At 45.7% G+C, this 10,390-nt stretch overlaps 1 protein-coding gene across 2 annotated transcripts in view; it reads left to right on the forward strand.

The window, feature by feature from the left end:
• Window positions 1–9,077, forward strand: part of LOC309519443 (all-trans-retinol 13,14-reductase-like) — a 26,800-nt gene extending 17,723 nt beyond the window's left edge. Inside the window, exons 8-11 of one of the 2 annotated variants that reach the window (XR_014213838.1) lie at window positions 239–348; window positions 4,293–4,459; window positions 7,274–7,414; window positions 8,737–8,905. Coding sequence is in view for 1 of the 2 variants with exons in the window: in XM_082200431.1 (XP_082056557.1) it covers window positions 239–348; window positions 4,293–4,459; window positions 7,255–7,414; window positions 8,737–8,882 (583 nt within the window). In the remaining variant the exon portion in view is untranslated. Of the gene's footprint in view, window positions 1–238; window positions 349–4,292; window positions 4,460–7,254; window positions 7,415–8,736 lie in introns of both variants that reach the window. The other variant, XM_082200431.1, reaches the window with a different exon arrangement.
• Window positions 9,078–10,390: the final 1,313 nt, after the last annotated feature.

A 10,390-nucleotide genomic window follows, 5' to 3' on the forward strand; every position in this document is an offset into this window, starting at 1 on the left:
ATATATATATATATATATATATATTTGCCTCCAGCCTTAAAAGAGATGGTAAGAAAAACTGGAATAACACAGTGAAAGAAATGAATGTATGTAATGGGAAAATGCAGAAATAATTTATATATATATATATATATATATATATATATATATATATATATATATTTACTATAATACAAAAGTGACACTTTAATTAAAGTTTTATGAATCAAAGCTCAGGCAAAGTTTTCCTTCTTGATAGGTTCACTTCTTACATTAATTCTTCAAGAGAAACTGCTCCAGAAAAGATTCCTTTCCTGTATATTGCATCCTCATCAGCAAAGGACCCCCTGTGGGAAAAGAGATTCCCAGGTATTTGACCAAGTGGTGCAACTTTCTTCTTTTTTAAATGGGATGGCGGTGGAGAGAGAAGATTTGGGAATTTGGGGCTCCAGGAAGGCAAGTTGTAGCCCTTGGCTTAATTTCATGCATGTGACCTGGAGGGAGGAAAAGGTAATAACAGTAATAATCAATTACTTATACCCCGCCCATCTGGCTGGGCCTCCCCAGCCACTCTGGGCAGCTCCCAACAGAATATTAAAGACACGACAAAACATCAAACATTAAAATCTTCCCTAAACAGGGCTGCCTTCAGATGTCTTCTAAAAGTCAGATAGTTGTTTCACCGCTGTGGCCCTGAGGGAATGTGGACCTCAGCATAAAAACAGTTTCCGGCCCCTAATAGACGACCGGCCTGCTGGATATCAGGCCAGTGGTCCATCTATTCCAGCATCCTCTTCTCACAGTGACCAGTCAGATGCCCATGGGAAGCTTGCAAGCGGGACATGAGCACAACAATGCTCTTCCCATCTGGTATTCCCAGCAATTGGCATTTGGGGGCATTTACAGGACCGCCTCTCCTGGTGTGCCCCGCAGAGGACCTTAAGGTCCATGAATAATCATAGTTTAGAGGTCCCAGGCCCTAAGGAAGTCAGATTATCCTCCACCAGGGCCAGGGCCTTCTCAGTGATGGCTCTGACCTGGTTGAATGCTGTGTCCCATGAGACCAGGGCCCTGCAGGATTTAACTTCCTTCCACTGGGCCTGTAAGACAGAGCTATTCCGCCTGGCTTTCAATAGCCTGATCTTTTATTCTCCTTCCTTCCCTCCTCCTCCCCTTTTTATGAAGTTTACCCGCTCTGGGATTCCACAGCGAATTCTCCCCTGGTCTCCTCGCTGGCCCAAATAGGACTAATTTAGCCAGGTAGCCCTGGTGATCATCTAATGTTAATTGAATGGATTCCCCCCCAAATTGATTTTTGAATTCTGAATTTATTGTTATTCACGTTTTATACGGTATTTTAAGCTGTTTTCTGTTGCATCAATTAAGTGTTTTAAATCTATTGTTAGCCACCCTGAGCCCGGTTTTCTGAACCGGGAAGGGTGCGGTATAAATAAAAATGTATTATTATTATTATTATTATTATTATTATTATTATTATGCCTCTCAGCCACGGAGATAGAGCACAGCCATCGTGGCTAGCAGCTGTGGCTGGCCTTCTCCTCGATGAATTTGTCTGAACCTCATTTAAAGCCGTCCAAGTTGTTGGTAGCCATCGCTGCTTCCTGTGGGAGGGATTTGCATCGTTTAACTGTGCCCTGCGTGACTTTCTTTTTATCCATCCTGTTTTGCTTCAGTCTGGGTTTGATCCAGGATGGTGGGCGTATGAGCCAGAGGCATGGTCATGAACAAGCTGGAGATCAGATTATCAGATCAAGGAAACGAGAGCTGATAGCGGGAGGCCTGCTCAAGGACAGGCTGGAGGCACTGGCAGAGGAAGCGGTGGGTGGTGGGTGCGGTTTGCCCCGGGTGTCATCCCTGAAGGGGGGTGACATCGCTGCCCCGCTGCCTGGGATGCTAGCTCCGCCCCCGCGGGTGGCTAGCCCATAGCTGTCAACTTACAGATTTGAAAATAAGGGACCAGCAGCCTCGAAAATAAGGGATTTTCAGGGCACAGGTATGTTCAACTTCTGAGCCCCTCCGAGCCAAAGGCAGAAAGCCCAGCCTGCAGCCAAACGAAGCCTCAAGTGGTGGTTCCCACAGCGCAGCAACCCGGCAAAGGGGATGCAGCAAGGAAAACCACCGTCATCTCTCCGCTGGGAAGCGCTGAGCAAAGGCGAGTCCCCAGGCAACTTGGCCGATTTGATCAGCACAAGGCATGCAAGCTCCACCCCCCAGTCGTTCTTAGACTCCTTATTGGGTGAGCAACGCAGCCAAGCAACACAGTTGGAGCCTCCCTCCTCCCTGGCCAGCAGGGAGGGAGGGAGGAGCTGCTTCCTTTGAAACCCGGGAAATTTAAGGGACATCATCAATAAGGGACAGCAGCAGGACACGGCGTTGGGATAAGGGAGTTTCCCGCCAAATAAGGGACGGTTGACAGCTATGGGCTAGCCCCACCCCTGTGCACCGCTCCGGGTGCCGGAGCAGCTAGCTCCACCTCTGGCTGGAGGTCAGACAGATACTGGACATAGCTGTCAACCTTCCCTTTTTTTGCCGGAAATTCCCTTATTCCAGTGCCGTTTCCCTCTGCTTCCCGCTGCTATCCCGGATTGTTAGATATCCCGTAGAATGTCCCTGGGACAGGTGAGGCTGCTTATCCCTTATTTTTGAGGCTGCTGATCCCTTATTTTCAAATCTGAAAGTTGACAGCTATGATACTGGACTGGATCACTGCAGCAGCATAAAGAGACAGAGTGCGTTATTACTCAAAGGGGGAAATTACTCAAACTACCAGCCTAGAGGAGAGTGGCTTTGTAAGCTTTCAGAATATTTAGAATTAGCCTAATTGACAGATATAATAAGGCAAAAAGCAAAAAGTGAAGTGAAAAAGGAATGGGAGTGTCTAATTGAATACCTTAAAAGCCAAGGTTCGAGGACAGAAATCTGGCTGATCTGGAATAACTTTGTGACGTGAAAGGATAAGAAAGAGGGATTTATATCTGGATGCTAGGTTAGAGATGATAAGGAAAACAGGAAGACACAATGAGCGGTAAAGGAGGTCCTGTGGGATTGGTGGAAGTCAATATTTGTTTTTCTTTTTAGTGTTTATATTATTAACTTGTAAGATATGGATTTGTGTTTTTGTTTTTTTAATGTTGGTTTTTGTGTACTGTTATTTTTTGATATTTTTTAAGTTGTTGTGTGGAAAATACTAATAAAATTTATAATTAAAAAAAATTAAAATAACAAAAAACAAACTACCATCCAAGAAGAAAGGTTTTTGTAGGGCCTGCTTCCAACAGTCAAGAAGTAAGTTTCTGCACGTGCCGTAGAGGAAGTGAGGGGCAGATGGGCCTCAGCCTGGGAAGGTAACCCATCTAGGAGAAGAAAGACTCTGATCCTAAACTTCTATTGCCTTGTGGAAGAAGAAAAGGCTAAACCCTATACAAATTCAGAGTCGAGTCCCTAAGGCGGTTGGATGGCGCCTTGTATGCCTCCTTAAGCTGGTGCCAAACATATTAATAAATAAATAATAATAAAATTTTATTTATATCCCGCCCTCCCCAGCTGAAGCCAGGCTCAGAGCGGCCAACAACAATAAAAGTAACACAGCATTCTAAAACCAATTCATTCTAAAATCAATTCAGAATCAAATTAATGGCAACCATTGGGCTAGAGTTCTGTGAGGATTACCAAAGGAGGGGGTCAGGCTGTGCCCTGGCCAAAGGCCTGGTGGAACAGCTCTGTCTTGCAGGCCCTGCGGAAAGATGTCAAGTCTCGCAGGGCCCTAGTCTCTTGTGACAGAGCGTTCCACCAAATTGGGGCCACAGCCCAAAAAGCCCTGGCTCTGGTTCAGGCCAGCCTAACCTCCATGTGGCCTGGGACCTCCAAGATGTTTTTGTTTGAAGCTCTGCTTTCCTTTGGACCACATCAGTGAGGCTGAGAAAGGGGGTCTTATCCTCTGAGCAGCCCAGGAACTCCATATGCAACCTGGGAAAATCACTTTGGCGCTGCTAAGGCAGTTTTGTGAATTCGCCCTGGATGAAAAATCAGTTGTTTCTCAAGACAGATGGATTCCAAGAACTGTTTCCTCTTCAAAGAGCTGTAACAGCTGCTGAGAGCATTCAGGCCAGTTCTGCAGCCTAGAGGGCAAGCCTGGCTGTGCCTGTGATAGAAGAGGCATGATGCCTCAGGAAACCCCAGCATGAGTCATATCCTCACTTGACACCTTACAAATCTGTGCATATAGGATTGTGAGATGCCCCTTTGTGACAACTACATCGCTAATGAATGTCTTCATACCCCTTTCATTATAGGCAAGTCCACTCTAATTGTCCTGACAGCTGCAAAGTATGAATGGTTTGAGGAATGGAAGGAAGAAAAGGTTTCTAAGAGAGGAGCGGTGTATGAGGCCTTCAAAAACAGTTTTGTGGACAACATAATGGACACGGTTTTGAAGGTTTACCCTCAAATAAAAGATCAGGTAAGACCACTTTTAGTGTGTCAGCAAATGATTCTTATTCCTGTACAAGAATGGTGTCTTCTCTACTTCTTGATGTAGAAGAGAGAGACCCTAATCCAATGCCAACATCAGCCTTTAAAGGTAAAGGGACCCCTGACTATTAGGTCCAGTCGTGGCCAACTCTGGGGTTGCAGCACTCATCTCACTTTATTGGCCGAGGGAGCCAGCGTACAGCTTCCAGGTGTAATGGCCAGCATAACTAAGCCGCTTCTGGCGAACCAGAGCGGCACGTGGAAATGCCGTTTACCTTCCCGCCAGAGCGGTACCTATTTATCTACTTGCACTTCGACATGCTTTCAAACTGCTAGGTTGGCAGGAGCAGGGACCGAGCAATGGGAGCTCACCCCGGCGTGGGGATTCGAACCGCCGACCTTCTGATCGGCAAGTCCTAGGCTCTGTGGTTTAACCCACAGCGCCACCCGTGTCTCCTTAAACATCGGCTTTTATAATTTCACATAAGCCGCTGAAAACCCCGTTCCCTCCCAGCTTGCCCCGCCTTTTATGCAGATGTTATATCCCAGTCATAATGTTTGCTAAGCAACCTTGTACTTTATTTCTTTGTAGTTTCCATTCCCGTAAGCCTTCTTTTTATCTTACAGTTAGCAAGCTCTACTTTGATGCTAGGATCAAGGTGCCACTGTGGTCTAAACCACTGAGCCTCTTGGGTCGGTGGTTCAAATCCTCGCGACGGAGTGAGCTCCTGTTGCTCTGTCCCAGCTCCTGCGAGCCTAGCAGTTCGAAAGCACGCCAGCGCAAGTAGATAAATAGGTACCACTGCAGCAGGAAGGTAAACGGCGTTTCTGTGCACTCTGGTTTCTGTCATGGAGTTCCATTGTACCAGAAGCGGTTTAGTCCTGCTGGCCACATAACCCAGAAAGCTGTCTGTGGACAAACGCTGGCTCCATCGGCCTGAAGTGAAATGAGCTTCGCACCCCATAGTCGCCTTTGACTGGACTTAACCATTATGGGGTCTTTTATCTTACCTATTACCTTACTTTGATGCTGTTTCTCATCCTTGGTATGAACTTTGCTTCACACATAGCTTAACCACAGCTTCTTCCACTGCCTTGTGGTTATGAGAGTTCCCGTTATTGTCTGGAACATTTTCTGTGGGTATTTCGTGGTCAAAAAAGGAAACTAACTCATGTTGCAACCCGCAGCATTGGTTTGACTTTCCTCCTCTCCAACCACCACCACACATTCTTTTAATAAGCAAGAAGTAAACTGAACTCTGCTTCACTCCTGCTGACCACTTATTTGATGTTTCACTGGTTACGTGTTCGTTCAGGTCCAAATAACCTTTTTAAAGCCTTAAAACAGTTTGAGACCAGCTCTGCCTAGGACCTTTGTTCCACTTTGGAGTTCAGGTCCACCACTGCCTGAGATAAATGAGAGGCCCTTAGCAGTTGTGGTACCCAGGATCTTGAGAGAAGCACACCTGGCCTCTTTGCTTCCTGCTTCTAGGCAGAGAGTGAAAGTTTGGTTTAAGTGGCTTTTTTCAGCATCTTGGTTTTATTGCGTATTCCGTTGCTGGTTTTAAACAGATGTTAGTTTTGCTAGCTTGCTTGTCTTTAGGCTGAATTTTGCTTCCTATAATCCTGGTTTTTATGCAAGGCAGATTTTATTTTATTTTGTCATTCACTTTCTGTACAGCCCTTCTGCAAAGGCAGTCGTAGTTGAATATACTAAATAAATAAACGAACATTATGAAAGGCAAGTAGGACCTGCAACCAAGAGTTGCCATGTAGAGTGTTCAAAGTCAGAGTGCTGGCCAGCAAGCTTTGGCTGGCTGCTCCGTTCCATTTCCCCACCCCAGTATTCAGTTTGCATTCTACAGGCCCTGAGCACTCATTCCTCCCTCCTAATGCTGCCTGCTTTTTTAATAACTTTTTTTTTGTTTGTCCTCTGCAAACCTTTTAAAAAATAATTTTAAATATTTTATTAAGGTGATTTCAGTTAAAAGAAATAAAGTGATACAGAAAACAAAGAAGGAAAAGCAAGAGGGAGAAAAACTACAATATTCCCATACATTCTTGTATTAATTGCCATAGTGTCATTGTCCTAGTGCTTATGTAAAAGTTAACAGCCTACTACATTTTGTATAAATTCATTCCAAATGTTATCGCGTTTATCCCTACAGAGTTCCCCCAAGCCTGCCGTCACCTGCTCTTGTACGGTGATGGTGCCATTTTGGCTATGTAAGGGTCAATGTTCAGAGAATGGGTTTAGTATATACAGTACCTCGGGTTAAGAACTTAATTCGTTCCGGAGGTTCATTCTTAACCTGAAACTGTTCTTAACCTGAAGCACCACTTTAGCTAATGGGGCCTCCTGCTGCCAGCGCACGATTTCTGTTCTAATCCTGAAGCAAAGTTCTTAACCCAAGGTACTATTTCTGGGTTAGCGAAGTCTGTAACCTGAAGTGTCTGTAACCCGAAGTGTCTGTACCCCGAGGTACCACTGTAGTATGGATCAGGGATGAAGAATCTCTGCCCTCCATCAGCTACGGCCAATGGCCAGCAATCATGCGAGAGTTGGCATCCAGCAACATCCACACGGTCAAAGGTTCTCTGTCCCTACTATGTAGATTAGGACTCTTCCAGAAACATGGCGTTGGTTTCTTCTCCTTCCACGGGGCAAATAGTTCTTGTAGTCCAATGGAGATGGAGGAGTACCTTTTCTGTTTTTTGTCTGATGAGGTGAAAATGAATTAGCAGTAATAATGCTCCCTGGACATTTGATCTTTCTCTGTTCAGATTGCGTGTGTCTCTGCAGGAACTCCTCTCACCAATAAGCACTATATAGCTTCTCCGCGAGGAGAGATGTATGGCATGAACCACAGTATGGCTCGCTTCCAGCCGGACTTCATGGCAACAGTACGACCTCAGACCCCTGTCCCAAACCTCTACCTTACAGGTAAATGCTACCTCCTCACTTTTTCCACTGTACTGCAACTGTTGGCCGTTATAATGACTCTTATTTCTTTCAACCTGCCTCATCTCGATGGCATAGAATAGATAACTTTTCCGCACTGGGCCTGTGTTCAAGATTTGGGGATCTTGTTGCTGATTGGTGAGGAAAATAAGGCAGCAAAAGTGAAATTCTAAAACAAGAAAGAACAGTGTTGCTGTTTTTTTCAGTGGCTTGAACACAACACAGGAGCACAAAAACTACATTAGTGGGGTATGCATTGGGGAGTGAATGAGCCAGCAGAAGAGGAATAGTTTCCTAAGTGGGTCTTGGCATTTGAACATTCTCTTTCCAGTTCCTTACACTTGCCCCAATTCCTGAGGCTTTTGGGGTTTGGTTGGACAAGTGGACACAGATAACTTTATCATTATTATTTATCATTTTCAATATCTGCACAAATATCTGCACAAATCAAGACAAACCAATGATACATTGCACATCGACTCCGTTATATAATTTTCCACCGTTATATAATTTTATTGGGCCCACCCAATATTTTATTCAAGTGGGCACCCCTGCCCTCCACTAGTATATGTACCTTCCCCCAGTGGGTTGTGGGCACACAGCCAGAGACTGCATCTGTGTGGAAACTTCATCGGCTGCTTCCTTTTCAATAGGGGACAGTCATTCAGGAGAACATTCTAGGGGCCAGTCTAGGGCAGGGGTCAGCAAACATTTTCAGCAGGGGGCCGGTCCACTGTCCCTCAGACATTTGGGGGGGACCTGACTATACTGGGGGGGGACGAATTCCTATGCCCCACAAATAACCCAGAGATGCATTTTAAATAAAAGCACACATTCTACTCATGTAAAAACACGCTGATCCCCAGAATGCCCATGGGCCAGATTTGGAAGGTGATTTGGCTGGATCTGGCCCCCGGGCCTTAGTTTGCCTACCCATGGTCTAGGGGACAGTCATTCGGGAGAGGCTGGGGAAGCCCTTGGGCCGTCACTTGACTGACCTGCCTCTTCTTCTGGCCCATTCTGGGTTCCACCCTCCAGTTCTGAATCTTCCTCTGCCTCTGATTCTTGCCAGCTGGCTGGCACAGGTCTGGCTGGTACAGGCAAAACACTGCCCAGCCCTCTCCTGAGTCAGCGTCTAGCCAGTCCCTGACATCTGGCTACACAAGTGCCTTTTTGTAGCCCCGTGACGCTCTCCCAAGCGGAAAGTATGTACATTCCAGGCTGTTGACAAGGGGATGTGATGAACAAGAGGGCAGACCGAGCAATGACCGACAAGTGGCAGTGATGTCTTTGTTTTCTCCTAGGTCAGGATGTGCTTTTAGCTGGTTTCGCAGGAGCCCTTCACGGAGCCATTCTCTGCGCTTCTGCTGTCCTGGGACGTAATCTCTACATCGACTTGATGTGCCTAGGCAAGAAAATCAAAGCCAGCGATGCCGAAAAGAAAAACTAAACCTTCATTCTCTACCACACAAATGAGATTTGCCCCTGCCTCCTGCCTTATTGGTGACCTGAAAGCTGCCTGCTTCTCTACGTTCTTCATGTCTCCAGCAGGGGGTGCTAACTGGTGCCAAAACTATATGCCTTGGTGCTTTTGCGTGCCGAGGTCCCAAGCCAGCCTTAAATAAATTCACACTTCACACAGGAATTTTGTTTAATGTTTTTGGCATAATTTTGGCCACAACTTTATTAAAATACAAAATATGAGTGGTTGCTTAGGCATTGGTTGCGACTATCTGTACCCGCCCATCCGCAAGCCTGCAAAGTCAGTAAGGAAAAACATTTTTGGGGAGTAAATGGAGCTGGGTGCCAGACCCTCACCTCTCCCCAAATGCTCCCAGGGGCTCCTGCGTGGCCCTAGCCCCCTTGACAGGGGTGCAGACAAAAGCATGGTGAGCCCCTGGATTCCTTTAACAGAATACCCTTGAGGGGCAGGCACAGCCAATCCATGCCCCTCCACCAACCAAGAAGCTCAATGCTGCACGCAGGGAATATATAACCTAAGGCTGTCAATCAATAATTGGCAACATCAAACTCTCCCCAACAACCAGAGGAGCCCAGTCACAACGGTGGCCATCCAAACTAACCCGCCCAGCAACAGAGAGGTGTCTTGTTAACCCCACCGCAACTCGTGCTCTCCGTGAAGGAGAACACGCTTTATTGTGCTCCTTTCCAGTGCTTGAGTTTTTGAATTGGTATGGAGAAAACGATCTGCTTCACCCATGCAAACTGCATGTGTATCAAAAAGAGGCACAAACTGGATGGCACATTTAGATAACACACATACACTTCTGCAATCACAACTGTACTTTCTCCAGCTGCCACTTCATAGAAATAGGTGCAACTATCTCCATGTTTCACCTGGTGCATGTTTCTGCTTTTTGATGCTCTTGTAGACCTACGTCCACGACAGAGAGAAGAAGATAAATAGGCTTAATAATGAAGAATGGATTGTTTTCAATGCATTACATTATAGGGGAGGCCAGAGTGTTTTGTAACACTATCATCATCATTTTATTTGTATGCCGTTTTTCCGCAAAAAGAATCAGGCTCAAAAGCGGCTTACATCAAAGAAAACAGGAGTACGTCTCAAAACCAACCAGTGCTAGAACAATTTTGTAATAATATAGTAAATCAACAACATAATAGCAGACATAACATTTAAAAACGAAATGTTTCAGTCCTATAAATATAGCATTAACAACATTACACTTCCCGGCAATAGCAAAGTAACGGTTTTGACACATTCACCTTCGCCTTAGAAACACCTTTCCTAAGGTGTTGCTTGCAGTATAAACGTGCAAGATCCAGAAAATGTAGGCCGGTGTGCAGGCCAAGTTGAACCAGAGAATTTAGTCTTCCCTTTCCACACACCCCATCCAATCTGTGTCTTCATTCCTTGAGACAGATAAGCACCTTGCCCTGTCCCTCCCTTTCTAATTACCCTAGTATTAAGGCAGC

Source organism: Podarcis vaucheri, assembly GCF_965113315.1.
Source record: "Podarcis vaucheri genome assembly, chromosome: 15".
NCBI lineage: Eukaryota > Metazoa > Chordata > Lepidosauria > Squamata > Lacertidae > Podarcis > Podarcis vaucheri.